Source organism: Aptenodytes forsteri, unplaced genomic scaffold (assembly GCF_000699145.1).
Source record: "Aptenodytes forsteri isolate BGI_AS27 unplaced genomic scaffold, ASM69914v1 Scaffold867, whole genome shotgun sequence".
In the NCBI taxonomy this organism is placed as follows: Eukaryota; Metazoa; Chordata; class Aves; order Sphenisciformes; family Spheniscidae; genus Aptenodytes; species Aptenodytes forsteri.
In genome coordinates, this window is record NW_008795242.1 from 42654 (window position 1) to 54933 (window position 12280).

At 42.6% G+C, this 12280-nt stretch overlaps 1 protein-coding gene across 1 annotated transcript in view; it reads left to right on the top strand.

Annotated features, from left to right (window-relative positions):
* The first annotated feature begins 442 nt into the window (after positions 1–442).
* Positions 443–12280, top strand: part of LOC103898433 (protein Wnt-7a) — a 35812-nt gene continuing 23974 nt past the window's right edge. Inside the window, exon 1 of the mRNA XM_009278704.2 lies at positions 443–666. Within this exon, the coding sequence (XP_009276979.1) occupies positions 570–666 (97 nt within the window). The 5' untranslated portion in view covers positions 443–569. The remainder of the gene's footprint in view (positions 667–12280) is intronic.

Here is a 12280-nt window from a genome sequence, read left to right on the forward strand (position 1 = left end):
TCCGGTCTCGCAGCATCCCTGGCCCGGCCCGAGCCGCCGCGGCGCTGCCCGTCCAGGTGCGCCCGGCTGCGGGGGGGAGGCGGCGCAGCCCGGGGGCAGAGCGCGTGGGTTATCCCCCTTCCCTCCCTCTAACTGTTCAACACGAGAGGGAAAACCCTCCCAGCCCGTTGACCGTGCGTGGCCCGGGCACGCAACGCCGCTGTATGCGCTTTAATTTATGAATGAGGAAGTTGGGTCCCGTTTTGGCAGGAGCCCACGTGCTCCTTATCTCTGCTTTGGCTGTGGAGAGAGGGAGAGGGAAGCGACAGGGGGAAAAGGCGGGTGCTTTCCGGGGGCACCTGCCAAAGCTGGGTCCTGCAGCGCGGGAAGGCGGTGGGGTGTTGCGTCCGCCTCCGGGATGAGCCTCCCCTCAGCCGCCCCTGGTGTCTTGTCGTTGCAGGGGCTTTTCCTCTGTGGTGGCCCTGGGAGCCAGCATCATCTGTAACAAGATCCCAGGTCTTGCCCCCCGGCAGCGGGCGATCTGCCAGAGCAGGCCCGACGCTATTATCGTCATCGGGGAAGGGTCCCAGATGGGCATCAACGAGTGCCAGTTCCAGTTTCGCAACGGGCGCTGGAACTGCTCTGCCCTGGGAGAGAGGACCGTCTTCGGGAAGGAGCTGAAAGTGGGTACGTTGCCTCTCTGCTCGCTACTGACCGGCTCCCACCCGCATGACACCAAAAGGGGGGCACACGGGGAGTGTCACGGGGCACAGCTGTTGGCGTTAGGAAAGACCAGCTAGCTCACACAGCTTGTACCAGCCAGGGCAGGACCGTCGCCTTGAGCGTGTTCACAGGGATGCTGTGGCTGTTGTTACCAACGTGACGGTCATCTCTGCTTCCTCCTAGCAGGGTACCTGCCGTGGCCCTTGCTGTGGTTCAGGAAAGCAATTCTACATGCGTTAGCTTCCACCACAGTATTTCGCTGTCCTGCTCTCACAAATCCTTTCTGAAAGATTTTCCATTTGTGTGCACAGGACAGCAGCCTTATTTGTGTACTTAAGGATGAGAAAAAGGTGTTTGATTCTGGTTAAAGGTAGTTGTCAGAGACTGAATGCTGAGCGGGGTTAGAATTACACTTCTGGGGTGCAGGCACCTCACCAGTGATACTGGCCTGATGTTTCTACCTGTTTGGACTAAGGTCCGGCAATCAGTCTCTTTACAAGAGATTTCCACCACACAAAATAGTTATTCTATAGCAACTATATCTAGTGCCCTCTCTCCCACCAGAAAGAATGGGTGTGTTCCGGTTTGAGGTGTCAGGGCACTTACAAAACCTGTTCCAATCAACAGGCAGAAGATCCCACTTCCAGTTTCCATTTTTTTCAGTTGTTGCAACAGTACAAAATACTTCAAAATTCTTAACTAAAACAGCAGTAATAATGACAAACACAAATACCTGAGGAAACAGAGCTGAGGTTAAAACTCTCATACCCCTGTACTGCAAAACACATACTAGTGGAGCTTACTCAATGTTCATTGATTCCACAGCACTTAAAATACAAAGAGCGAGGAAAAGTCTTTTCCAAATACAGGTATAGCCATCTTTAGAGCCATCACTGAAAGCTAATCACTCACAGTGTGGCATTCCACATCCAGAAGTTGAAGCTGGGATCTGTGGTTTCCACCCTTGAGGTCTTTCTGCCCCCTCCCCATCTAAAATGTAGGTGCAAAACCCCAGAAAATCAGTCAAACAATGCTTAGCATGATATAAACCACGGATGTTTCATGAGAACGGAAGAAGTGACCGAGGACAGAAGCTAGAAGAGCCCTGAGCAGTTGTACAGCAGCTGTGCCTGGCTTCTAGCTTATTAGGAAACCCTCTGGACTGGACTGGCTCCAGTCACCGTCTAGTCATATATGGACAAATGGCAGGATGTGGCCCTAGTACCTCATTCCTTGCATTCTCATGAAATGCAGAGATACAGCATTGCCACTCTGCTTCTGGAACTCCCGAGAACGCCTGGCATTAACTGAACATATATTTTATCACATGTGTGCACGCTGACATGTGTATTTTCCAAAACTTAGAGATATTTAAGGAAAGAACAGAAAGAGAACAAGACGACTAAATTTGAAAGCCCTGTGTGAGTTACCGATCTTTCAACGCCTTTGATAATCAAACAGAGTGAGTCAAGTAGGGAATGTAAAAAACACCCTGCACAACATTGTGAAACATCTGAAAATGGACCATTTATTCAGATTAGCTCATTGTTTCTATTCCTTGAGCCTAGATGTTCCTGTCAGTGATCCATGCAAGTGTTTGCCACTTATGTCAGTGAAGAGTCCATTTGGATGGCTGACAGGTTTGGGCTCATTTAGTCTAAGAGTAACATTTCCTTAAAAAGAAAATGTGAGAAGGTTTTCTTCTTCTTCAACAAATCATAAAACTGCGGAGTTATTGTGGTCTGTTGTATAAACATGCGCTCAGTTCCTGCCCCCCTCCCAAAATTGAATTATTTAGCTAGCGGGTTATATTTAGGTCCTTTTAAAGAAAGTCAATATTAAAGGAAGTAGACTTTGATCTGTCTTTGAGGTGATAACTCTTAATATGTTCTATCTATCCATTATGAGGCTAAGATGGATAGGGCAAATTCATTGCTGATTTCAGAACAGAGTCAAGTGTTGAATGGCATCCAAATTATAAAACTCATTTAAAGAATAACCAAAAACTTCAAATTTAAACAGGTTATACATTTACATTTGAAATGTAATTTTTACATCGGTAAAAATCACACAGGTTTGAAATCTGCAATGGTGAATTTTACTTGCACACAAGACATGCATGGTGTCTCAAGGATGAAAATACTCAGGCCCTCAAACACCATGAAATATTATAACGTAACCACTCCTGCTCAGGTTGTCTCCTTGTTCTTCCGCTTCTTGCCTATCAGCGTGTATAGAAACCTAGACTATCTGACACAGCTCATCTTTCTACGGCTACAAAGAAAGAGCATCTGTTTCCTACATTTCTCTCTCTTTCCCTAAGATCTCTGTGTCGGGGTGTGCTCTAGGTTGCCATTCAGAGACATAAAGGCTAATATTTTGCTCTGGTTAAAAAGGGTAAAACCTATGTGCCATAAAGCCATCAGTCAAATTTGGTGCCCAGAAACAGGAGATCAGCCCTGCGTGCCCTACCCTAAACAGGAAAGAGAGAGAGACGTGTGATGTGAAGGACCTTATACCCTATAGGACGTGTTTTAAGGTTACTGTGCATAAGAACAATCCAGGTTAACATTCGGGCAAAGATATTGTACCCTTGTAGCTTTTTTAATTAGCAGCAGCAGCTCTAGATTCTCAGTCCTTTGACGTGGTGTGTATTACAAAATCCTATTCAAACAGCGACTAATACATTAGTACCTTTTATAGCATTCAAAGACTGATTATGTTCCTCTGCCAATTGCGTCCTTAAAGTTATTACCTCGGAAGTACGCGGGGCACCTTTGTCTTGCCACTTGCAATAAAGTCAGTGGGCCACACATGACCTCATTCCGCTTTCTCTATTAGAGGGCTTCGCTCTGCCTCTGGAGTGGCACTGATGTACTTGCTCTATGATTAGGATATGACTTCAGAATGACAGTAATGTGGTTCGCCTTGCCACTGCACGGCTGAACGCGTGCAGCGAGCAAAGTCTAATATCAATTTGGGAGGATGTGCTTAAGTAACTCTTCTGTTAATAGGATTTGCGTGTGTTAGTCCATACAAATAAGTTCCCCTGGATACCACAGATTCTTGCAAACTATTTCCCAACCCATGATTTTGATAGCACACCAAGCTAAATCTCTTCAAAACCAGGTTTCATTACTTTCACCTTTACTCTGTAATCTGTTTTATGAATGTTATGCAAAGGTACCCAAATTATTTAAATTCTCTTGTTGACACTGCAGGGTGATTCAGGAGGCCCAAGTTCTCGTGGCTCTGCCATTGCGTGGCTGAGGGACCCTGGCACTCTCCTCCTCTGTGTTTCTCTTTTCCTATTTTTAAAATGGCAACAGGGATACTAGCCTTGGTGACACACTTGGAAGTCTGTAGAAGGAAAGCATCAAACAAAATTTTCCTGTTCTAATCTGTAGCATGTATGTATCTGCATTTTAACAAATTCACATATAATCTGTCTTCCAGTGCTAATTTAGTTGTAGAGTTATAGTTAGCAACCATTTAAATTCACCCATGCTTCATATGGCATATTTGTGATCACAGACTTGAGTTTCCAGCTCGTTATAGCATGCTTCCAACCAGCACACAGCATATACTCTCCGTTTCTTGTGTCATTTTATCTAGTTTGTCCTTCAAAAGAGAGATTCTTCCCTACTGACATACTGTGGATATCTTATCGTGACAGCTGGTGACAATAGTGCCAATAACATGAAGAGAACTAACGGAGTAAAAGTGACATCAGTTTGCTCCAGCTGAGGACTTGGTCCAATTACGACAGGAAATGATAAAAGTCGCAATCAAGATCAACACAAGGATTTTTTTCTAGACAATTCTGTAGTCACCTTATTAATAATGTAAAGTCACAAACAGAATTTTTAAAATAACCATGGAGATGACGCAACACTGCAATTATGGACACTTTTAAAAACAAACGTATTCTTTACAGTGGTCAGCAGTTCAGCTCTCGAAGACAGCCACAATCAAAAACAAGGTTTTAAAGCAGGATAGGCCAAAAAACTCCTGCCCACCTCTCTTCAGGTGAAATGTGGTTCAGGCCTAAACATCTGAGCAACCAGGGATGCCTTTGATAGAATCTGAAAATCGGGTTTGGGCTCTGGTGGATCGCAGCAAGAGCAGGTGCTATGGCGAAGGCCTTTCTTCAGGTGCCTGAGTGGCCCATTTTGCAGTGTGCAACCTTGTGAACAGGTAGCCAACAGTAACTTTGCTGTTTGTGATAAGCACAGGCCAAGGAATAACTGTCTCAAATAATTGCCTTAGGATATGCATACATTTCATGGTACCTAGAGGACAGCACCATATTGCCATCATAGGGCAAAAATACAAAACCATGTCCTTTTGTCATAACTGAGCAGCACTGCCACTATTAAATGAGACTTCCCAAGTAAAAATAATACAAACTGTTTGACTGCATCTCTGCAAAGTGACACAGCAAAGTGGAAACTCGTTGCAGTGCAGATCTATGAAAAGAAAGGCACTACAGCCTTGCGGAACCTGTCCTGGACCCTGCATGGGAGAGTATGGAGGGAATCAGCCGAGGGCTATGAAGACATGCGGTGGTCCCTGAAGAGCATTACAGCAAAACTGGTTTCAACCAAGTTTTCATCCCGGTCTTACTAAAATCCACCAATTCCTTGGGTTTTTTTACACTGAAAAATGTTTCAGTGTAATCACATTGATACCTTCATCCACCTGACATTACTCATGTGAATAAGGAAAGCTGAAATTAAAACAAGAATCCACATGGACAAACTGATCTTAAAACTTTTGAGCATAGCAGGACAAGTCAGCACCTATGTATGTTGTGCACAATGCTTTTGACTCAGGGACCATTACAGATGTACCCAAATGTACACGTTAAAACAGAAGAGGCTGTTAGCTTTCCTTTGTACAGTATACTGTTAGCTCTACACTGCTCACTGGACTGAATTTAGCAGTGATTTATTTTCCATATATTAAAAATAAACTTTTCTTCTATAGCTTCAACAACGTAAAGGAAGAGGGGACGTTCCCGCTCTTGCCTATTGAAACAAATGACAACTATCCTACAAGCCAAACTCTTAACTAGCTTGTGCAGTAGCTATCAGGAACTCTATCTTTTGCTAGCATGCAAAAGAGAGTAAGATCTAGGTCATTCTCCTATCTGGTCTGGTAGAGTTAAAAGAAAAATAATAGAGTAAAACTTCTTTTTGTCACTGTGCTAAAGGCAAACACTTTTGAAAACATCCCGGTACGGGTGTGTTCAAGAAAGGATTTAATCTTCAATCATTTTCTAGAGCTGTTTGAGTTTAATTACTGGTGTAGTCTCTTGTGTCAGGTTTTAAAGTCTGATTCTCTGAATTACAAAATAACAGACCAAGTAAACAACCACTGGTAGATCATCATGAAAATGCTTGCTGTTTTTATATTGCATGGAAGATTACCTGCACAAGTCTGTGGGAAACTAGGTTCTAAGTGCTGCTGCACTATTCAGTGTGGTCAATATTTAGAAGAAAGATTGGCAAATACTCTGTTTTCTGAACCAGTGGTGTTATGAAACGCCGGAGACATACAGAAAAGAAATATAGTTGCAATTAACAGGAGTCTTGCTATTTACTCAAGCAGGATCAGGATTTGCATTTCTGTGCTAAGTTTCCAGCCCTTACAACCTGTTTTTAATGTCAGTATCTTGCAGGAGAACAGTTATTTGCAAGCAAAACAGCACCCAGGCTGAAATATGGCCTGAACATCCAAAACCTAGCATGCTGCTTTATGCCAGAAAGTCAATCTTTCCCAGCAGGGACTGTCACAGTAAGATAAAACATTGCCCCAAGGTCACTGCAGTTGGAATTCTCATCAGAAGGTTTTCATACCTGCCTTCAGATGTGTCTTGTGAGTACATGTTTCAGAGAAACAAAAAGATTACATTTCATTAGAAAGGTAGAAGAGCTATCTCCTATCGCAGGGCCAGTACGTGGGGTTTTCTAAAGTAAGGCAGTGGTGTGGAGGGGTCAGAGCTGTCTGAAAAGGGGAAACTGCTGTTTGAACTCCAAAATACTGGCTGTGATATTTGTAATGTGCATGGCTTGAGTAGTAACTTCGTAAGTTTAGAGAGGGTATTTTAAAAAAGAGTCACTATACCTGGAGCATTTCCTCTCCAAGAATCTCATGTGTTGATGAAACAAACTTTAGCTTGTGAAAGTGGGCAGTGACTAAATACCCCAAAGTCTCAAATGCCTCTTAGAGCAATTCTACTTATTTTATTTATTGGTACTAATCTTTGCAAAGAACACGCTGCTGATTTATAGGGAACTGTCATTTTCATTTCAAGTCAGTACAATATTTTAAGGCACCAAACCCCTCAAAACTTTGAACCATTACAGAAGGGGGAAGAAAAATAGGAGGGGGATACTTCAGTGATTTTTTTAAGCTACCATTTTTATTAATCACACATGCTAGGTTAAAGAAAGATAAAAATAAAAAACCTGCAAGACCATACGTGGTCTACCAAGAAAGGAGGAGGCACACCCCAAAGTAGGCAGAGGATGAGTTCTGTTCTTTGTTTTTCCAAGCTATGAGTTATGACCTCTATAGAGAGATGTGAAGTAATGTTAGCTATGGCACATAATTGGCAAAGTACGTTGTATTTTCCATCTTTATATTTTGACAATCATATTTCAGCTCGTGTCACTGCAGATAACTCCCTCTCTGACCTTTTGGCTTTAAATAGCAGAAAATACAACCCATGTTTTCCAGTGAGATAAATAGAAATTTGTCTTTTTTATTTCACAGCTTAGTCAGCTTATGAGGGGGACTGATAGGGCGGGCCAAGCTATTTAGAAACGTACTTAGATCCTGAGAGGTGAACCGCTGAGCACCTACTGACTTCCTGCAAGTAAATCTGCTCTGTATCTTGCCGGCTTAGGTCCTGTTTCCCATGCAACACCAAGTTATTGTGCTTCTTTTTAAAACTAAGTTCTCATTTCTAATCAGTGCGAATGAAGCTTTTTACAAACTGTTCAAATTTTAAGATTAAACTTAAAAAAATTAAGTTAGCTAAATTAAAACCAGAATGCAGACCACTCTTTGCAGATGCTACACAGGCAGACCACTTGCTGACCAGCCAAAGCCCAGGCCCACAAACATTTATACACAAGAGCAAAGACATGCATGTGAGTGTTTGCAGGATTAATGCTCCAAGGTATGCACGAGTTGTATATAAGTATGCTCAGTGTTAGGAGAGCCACCTGTGCTGGTAATATTTATGTTTTCACTTACTTGTGATAATCTTAGTGCTTCCCCTTATGACATCTGACACCCTGTGGTGGTGGTTGACTGTGCAGAGCTCAGAGACAAAGTTGAAGACAGCTTGGGATTGTCACGTGCTACCCAGTGAAGGGTCTGAAGACAGGACTCCAGTGCTTTGGAGGACAATTTGCATCAAAAGAGTGGAGCTGCAGAAATATTGGAAGCCATGGATGCCAAGCTATCTGCCATCAAAGCAAATGGAGCTGCAACACACTGCATACCTTATTTAAGTCCAGAAAAAACCAGAAAGAGCAGGGAGATATTTATGTCTGACACATGAAGAAAAGCCTCTGTGTTCATACAGCACTTAAAGCACTTGTTTAGGCTGAGGACAGCCCCAGGTCTGAATGGGGGGAGCAGAGCCAGGCATACATTGATGCCCACACCCCACTTCCAAGCCGAGTGCTGATGGGTGGCACTGCTGCAGGGTGTGCCTCACCCGTCCCCACCAGCCCCAGCACATCCGCACTGAGCTTGAACATCGCTTATGGTAGTACAGCGGTTATACCTGGAAATGCTGCCATGGTTAGAAATCCCTGTTAGATCACCGGCCTTGTAAATGACCAGAGCAACCTTTGAAAGATTGCTAGATCCTTTTCTGAAGTTTCTAATGCTTGGAGTTCAGCTCTAGTGTGTGTTTAGCCTCTGCTTATTCTAGACAATGAGAAGAACGTGTCATTCGGGAGCTGAAAGGATGGCTTACAATTCTTGTACGTATATAGCCAACTTTCCACCTTTCCCCACAACTCCTGTAGGTCTCAGGCAGCCGTCATTCTTTCTCTTGCCAGTTTACTCATCACAAGTGGTTTTATGTGCACCCTTGCATGTCACTGCCTGGAAAAGCCCCCACAAAACCCTCTTAAATTGACCCAGCATCTGGGATCACAGTTTGCACCAATCCTCCACAAAGATCAACTGATCTGTTCATTATGTGAATTTTTAAAATAAATTTTTACTTTTTTTTAAAATCTCTTTTAAAAAATCATAGATTTTAATGCATTTTTAATGGAGGTTTAAGGATGGCCTTAAAGGTCCATGGTTTAAGGTTTATGGCCTCAAGTTGCGGCAGGGGAGGTTTAGATTGGATGTAAGGAAAAATTTCTTTACTGAAAGAGTGGTGAAACATTGGAACAGGCTGCCCAGGGAAGTGGTGGAGTCCCCATCCCTGGAGGTATTTAAAAGACGAGTAGATGAGGCACTTAGGGACATGGTTTAGTGGGCATGGTGGTGTTGGGTTGACGGTTGGACTCGATGATCTTAGAGGTCTTTTCCAACCTCAATGATTCTATGATTCTATATACAGAAGTAATGAGATAGAAGTTACAAAATGTTTAATTCAGAAATTAGAACTGCAAAACTTTGATCCAACATTGTTAATCCTCTATTGAGGATTAGCCGTGTTGATTTCAACTAGCTATTGATTCCCCAGTTGGTGTTTCGACCACATTATCCAGTGGGAACTGACTTCAAGAAGAGTTAATTCCTGGGTCTCCACCCAATGCTTCTAGCGAATGGTTCAGAAGATTGTTCAAGAGACAGTTTGAGTAGCTTATGCCAATGAGTACATTTTATTTAAACTTTCTTCAAAAGGTCTTTTCTGATCTCACTGCTGAAAACATACCAGTTCACTCTTCCACTGACTGATCTTTCCAGCCATCTAGAGAAGGTAATGACTGCAGATTAGGATTTTCCATACCCTTTCAGGTATACAGAAGAGCGAAACCCTTGATGTTACCATCAGCCTATTGACTATCTATTTTTGCGAGGAAAGAAGTGTTTTGCTTATTCTGGTCATTAGCCAAAGTGGGCTCTGTGTCTCACAGTGTGATGCATTGCTGCCAGTTCTGTTCTTTCGTTACCCTATATTTTGTACCATATCTCCCGCTTTGCTAACTTTCTTTGTCCTCCTGAACCAGAAGTGCTGTTCCCACCTATGGAGTATTTTGTGATGCTACAGTCACCATCACCTGTGGATTAAAGTAAATAAGAGAAAGTCTCAGTATTGTGTTGATATCAAAGCCTGACCTTTTTCTAATGCTAACATCCTGGATTTTTTACTACTAAATTTTCAGAGGGAAAGTAAGCCACAGGTCTAAGTTGGCTGTCAGATGCACATAAAAAGTATAGGCTGAAAAGTAAACAAGAAAGAAACTAAAGGAGGGTCGTATCAGGTCATTTCCCAAATTGTTCATCTTTGGGAATCCAGAAGTGATGAGGTTGTGCCTTTCAACCTACCCATATTTTGAGATTAGACTGAATGTGGAGCAGTACTGCGCCGGTCAGCCTGCTCTAGAGCCTCAGAAGAAGCTCAGAGGAAACAAACTGTTGCCTGCAAGGAGCAGCTGTCTGAGCATACCTTATTAAAGCAGTGTTTCCCTCTGAGATCCTCCAGGCATTTCAACTGTCTGCTGAAATTGGAAGTAGAGCAGTAGTATTCGTTACTTAAAAGTGGCAGGGAAACACATGTTCTCACGTTATCCCATCTGGTTACAAAAACCCTATTACACTGTTTTGGTATCTAAAGCACTGTCACAGAAGAGGCTCCGAATGAACTAAGCCTACCCTTACCCTGTGTGCTGATATTTCTATGAGCCAGACAAGGGTAATGAAGCTTTAAAAAGTGAATCATTTATGGAAAACAGGGATAGTTTGATGCAGACGTGACAAGCCTGTGCCACTTTATCAATACTGCACAAGTGCCAAGGTGCTTCCTACCTGGATCAATTCCTCCAGACACTTGCTTTGTTTACCTTGTAATCTGCTAACTTTTAGTTCTAAAAAGCTGCTAAACTTTTCCCCAAAAAAGATGAACTCACAAAATAATGTAATGTGTATAATATATTTTATGATCAAGCTTGACATTGGATTCTGATTCTGCTTGTGCTAGTTTTATACTCTCTACGTTGCATTTTTCTCCCCTCTAAGAAGCAAAAGAGCTGCTTAGTCTTTACAATGTTGAGTGTGTCAGATTAAAATGATCTCCCAGTGTTTTTTATTCTAGATCTTGAAAACAACTTGTGCTAGATCAGAAATCATCCAGCCAAAGGAAAAACAGAACCAGATGCAAATTTCAACTCAAAATATTTTTTTGTTTCTGTCCCATTTGCTGCTTCATGAAACGGAAATCTGGTGTAATGGGTTGCTCCCCTCTGAGCGGAGAAACTGGGACTTCTTATTGTACCTTCCCCTGTTTATCAGTGCATTTTTCATAGTGTTGTACTTAAAATAGTGAGGATATTGTTGAGTGTAAACTGGAGGAGGAACTAGAAAGGTGCCCCTGGCTGGTCCTGGTGGATTCACTCTGGAGTGGGTCCCCACTTCCACCTGCCTCCTCTGCTCACCCCATGCGGCCGCACAGAGGTACTGAGAGCACAACTCCAAATACACCTAAATCCTGGGATTTCTATCCCAAGTTCAGATTTTCATAAAAAGCCACTAGTTCTAGAAAGCCTCATCTGCAAAGTGCACAGTCATAACAATCCAACATTTTACGATTTTTCTTTTTTTAAATAAGGGAAAACAAGAAATCCTTTGAGGAAGTCCGATACTTGACTACAAGTTCCTCAATAAACACAGTGTGTAGCAGTATCAATGGGAATCGCCTATGCTAATAAAAGGGCACGAAGTTGCCTATTAACAGATTTTGATTATATGTCATCTTGTTTTCCGTTTTACTTCCTTGCCATAAGGAAGTGAATATTTTTCATTAAAAGAACCATTTAGTGACAAGTACAGAAATCTAGATCATATATGTGAAAGGGATGTAGCCGAGAATGAAGTGCTTGTAAGATTTCTTTCCCAAGTTTTTTTTTTTTTGTGAAATCCAATAAACAGCAGAAATGTGCTTGTTTCATGTATAATAAACTATTGCCAGCAGTTGAGGTCTGCCAGCACTTAACTGGCGGGTGTTTGGAGAAGGGAAGCTGATCTTCCCATCTGCCCTCTCCTGATTAAGAGCCTGATTCTGATCCTATTGACACAAGGGTACATTCTGTCTTTGGAGAAATAAGAGTAGGAGTAAGTTCTTAGTTTGGGAGGTCCAAGAATTTTTAAAGGGCTGTTTGATATACATGGGCAACCTCTACAAACCTCCTTACGTTTTGAAGAGGACCTCTCTCAGCAGAACTGGTTCCAAAAGTCTTGCAGATCTCATAGGATCCACACGTGGGAAATCCACACACCAGAATGCAAGAAAGCTTCAAGAAGATAAATTAAATCACAGATTTAAAGTGAGCCCCACCCCAAACAAACAGAAGCCTGTCATTATAGCCATATTGCACAA